We start from the raw sequence: 1,822 nt of genomic DNA on the forward strand, positions 1-1,822 counted from the left end.
CCCTAGTCAAGCGTGTCATCTTGCAAGAGAAATCATCTGTATTCCCCCGGCCATCTGTTAACTTGCATTGCGGGAACATTTAGCATTTCACCAATGGCAAGGGTCATGATAATTGTCCTTCCCTATAATAAATATCGAAACTCCAATATCCAAATTAACGATCATGAGATAAAATAGTCTTTTTTTTGTCCATCTTTAGTAATTTTTCATATAGAAAAGTAAGTTTCCATACGGGCTAAGAAGTAAATTTGCAAATGTAAGTTTCATCCTTTCGGGGAATAGTAATTCTGGCAAGGAGTTGGCAACTTTTCTTCTTTAACTTAAGAGTAATCTACAGATACCAGTAAAGTTCTTAAATGGTCAACGAAACACCAGATGGTCATTTACATGGAATCAATTTGCGGAATTTTTTAACGCAAATAAATTTGGTTTTCTTTTTTCTTGGTGGGTCTATCAACGTAAAAAAATTGATTTCTCAAGAATCTAACTGAATTCAATTGATAACTGGCAGACCGAGATCAGAAATCTTCACCCAATGTCACCTGGCAGACCGAGATCAGAAAATGAAAATCGTTTTTATCCATGCGCCTAATGTATTCAGAGAAAGAACTCAGTTATGGGAAAGAATCTACTCAGTCAGTATGTATTACCGGCTACCATGGCTTTGCTTAGGTGATTTCAACGAAATACTAAATCACTGGGAGAAAGAGGGTAAGTACAGGGCAGAAAATTACAGACTAACAGCTTTCAGAGATTTTGTTAATCAGTGCTCCCTCATGGACCTGGATTGCAAGGGATGCTCGTTCACCTGGTCAAATAGACGTGAGGGAGAGAACCTGGTTAAAGAGAGACTTGATAGGGCTTTATGCTCACACCAATGTAGAATTACTTACCCTGAGGCAGACTGCACTGCACTCCCAGCAATAGGCTCAGATCACAGTCCTATCCTGCTAACTCTGGATCAACCAAAGAGAAGAAAACGAAAGCAATTCAGATATGAAGCTTACTGGTCTGATGAAGCAGAAAGTAAAAGCATTGTTACAGATACCTGGAATGACCCTGCTGCACAAAATCTTAACCTGGTGGAGAAATTGCAGCAAGTACAACAGAAGTTATTGCAGTGGAGCAAGAGCAAATTCGGCCATGCAAAGAAGAGAATCACCCTGCTCAAAGAAGTTCTCTAGAACCTAATGAACAGCAAACAAACTTATGAAGAGACAGCTCAGGAGAGAGAAATAACTAAAGAAATCGACCAACTATGGAGACAAGAGGAGATGTATGCGATCGAGATTAAGTTGGATTAAGTGGGGCGATAAAAACACTCGCTTTTTTTACGCAACGACAATACAGCAAAGGTGTCGAAATCAGATAAAATTATTGAAAAATGAGAGTGGAGAATGGGTAAGAGGGGAACAGCAAATACAGGGTATGACAGAACAGTTTTTCAAAAACTTATATACATCAGTGGGTGACCGTAATTGGCAACCTATCTTACAACACATCCCTACTTTAGTGGATGATCAGATGAACTGTACCTTAACGGCTCCAATCACTGAGAAGGAAGTCAGCACAGCTATGCAGCAGCTTGGAGCTCTTAAGGCACCTGGGCCTGACGGGTTCCACGGAATATTTTATAGAGATCATTGGCCAGTAGTCTCCAAAGACATTCATCAAGCACTACAGCTCTTAGTCACAACAGGCAATCTAGATCCTGCACTTAACAGAACACAAATCATATTGATACCCAAAATCCCACATCCAAAAAAACTGGAGCAATATCGCCTTATCAGTCTCTGCAACTTCCTATATAAAATAATCTCTA

The 1,822-nt window shown here is 39.7% G+C and overlaps 1 protein-coding gene across 1 annotated transcript; it reads left to right on the top strand.

Annotated features, from left to right (window-relative positions):
• Positions 1-641: 641 nt before the first annotated feature.
• On the top strand, positions 642-1,184 carry LOC120294277. Its single transcript, XM_039314279.1, has one exon. The coding sequence runs from the start codon at positions 642-644 to the stop codon at positions 1,182-1,184; it is 543 nt and encodes a 180-aa protein (XP_039170213.1).
• The last annotated feature ends 638 nt before the right edge of the window (positions 1,185-1,822 follow it).

The sequence above is a fragment of the Eucalyptus grandis genome, chromosome 6 (assembly GCF_016545825.1).
Source record: "Eucalyptus grandis isolate ANBG69807.140 chromosome 6, ASM1654582v1, whole genome shotgun sequence".
NCBI lineage: Eukaryota > Viridiplantae > Streptophyta > Magnoliopsida > Myrtales > Myrtaceae > Eucalyptus > Eucalyptus grandis.

Coding starts and splice junctions, on each gene's coding strand:
- LOC120294277 (XM_039314279.1), top strand. CDS start 642: ATGTATTACCGGCTACCATGGCTTTGCTTAGGTGATTTCAACGAAATA.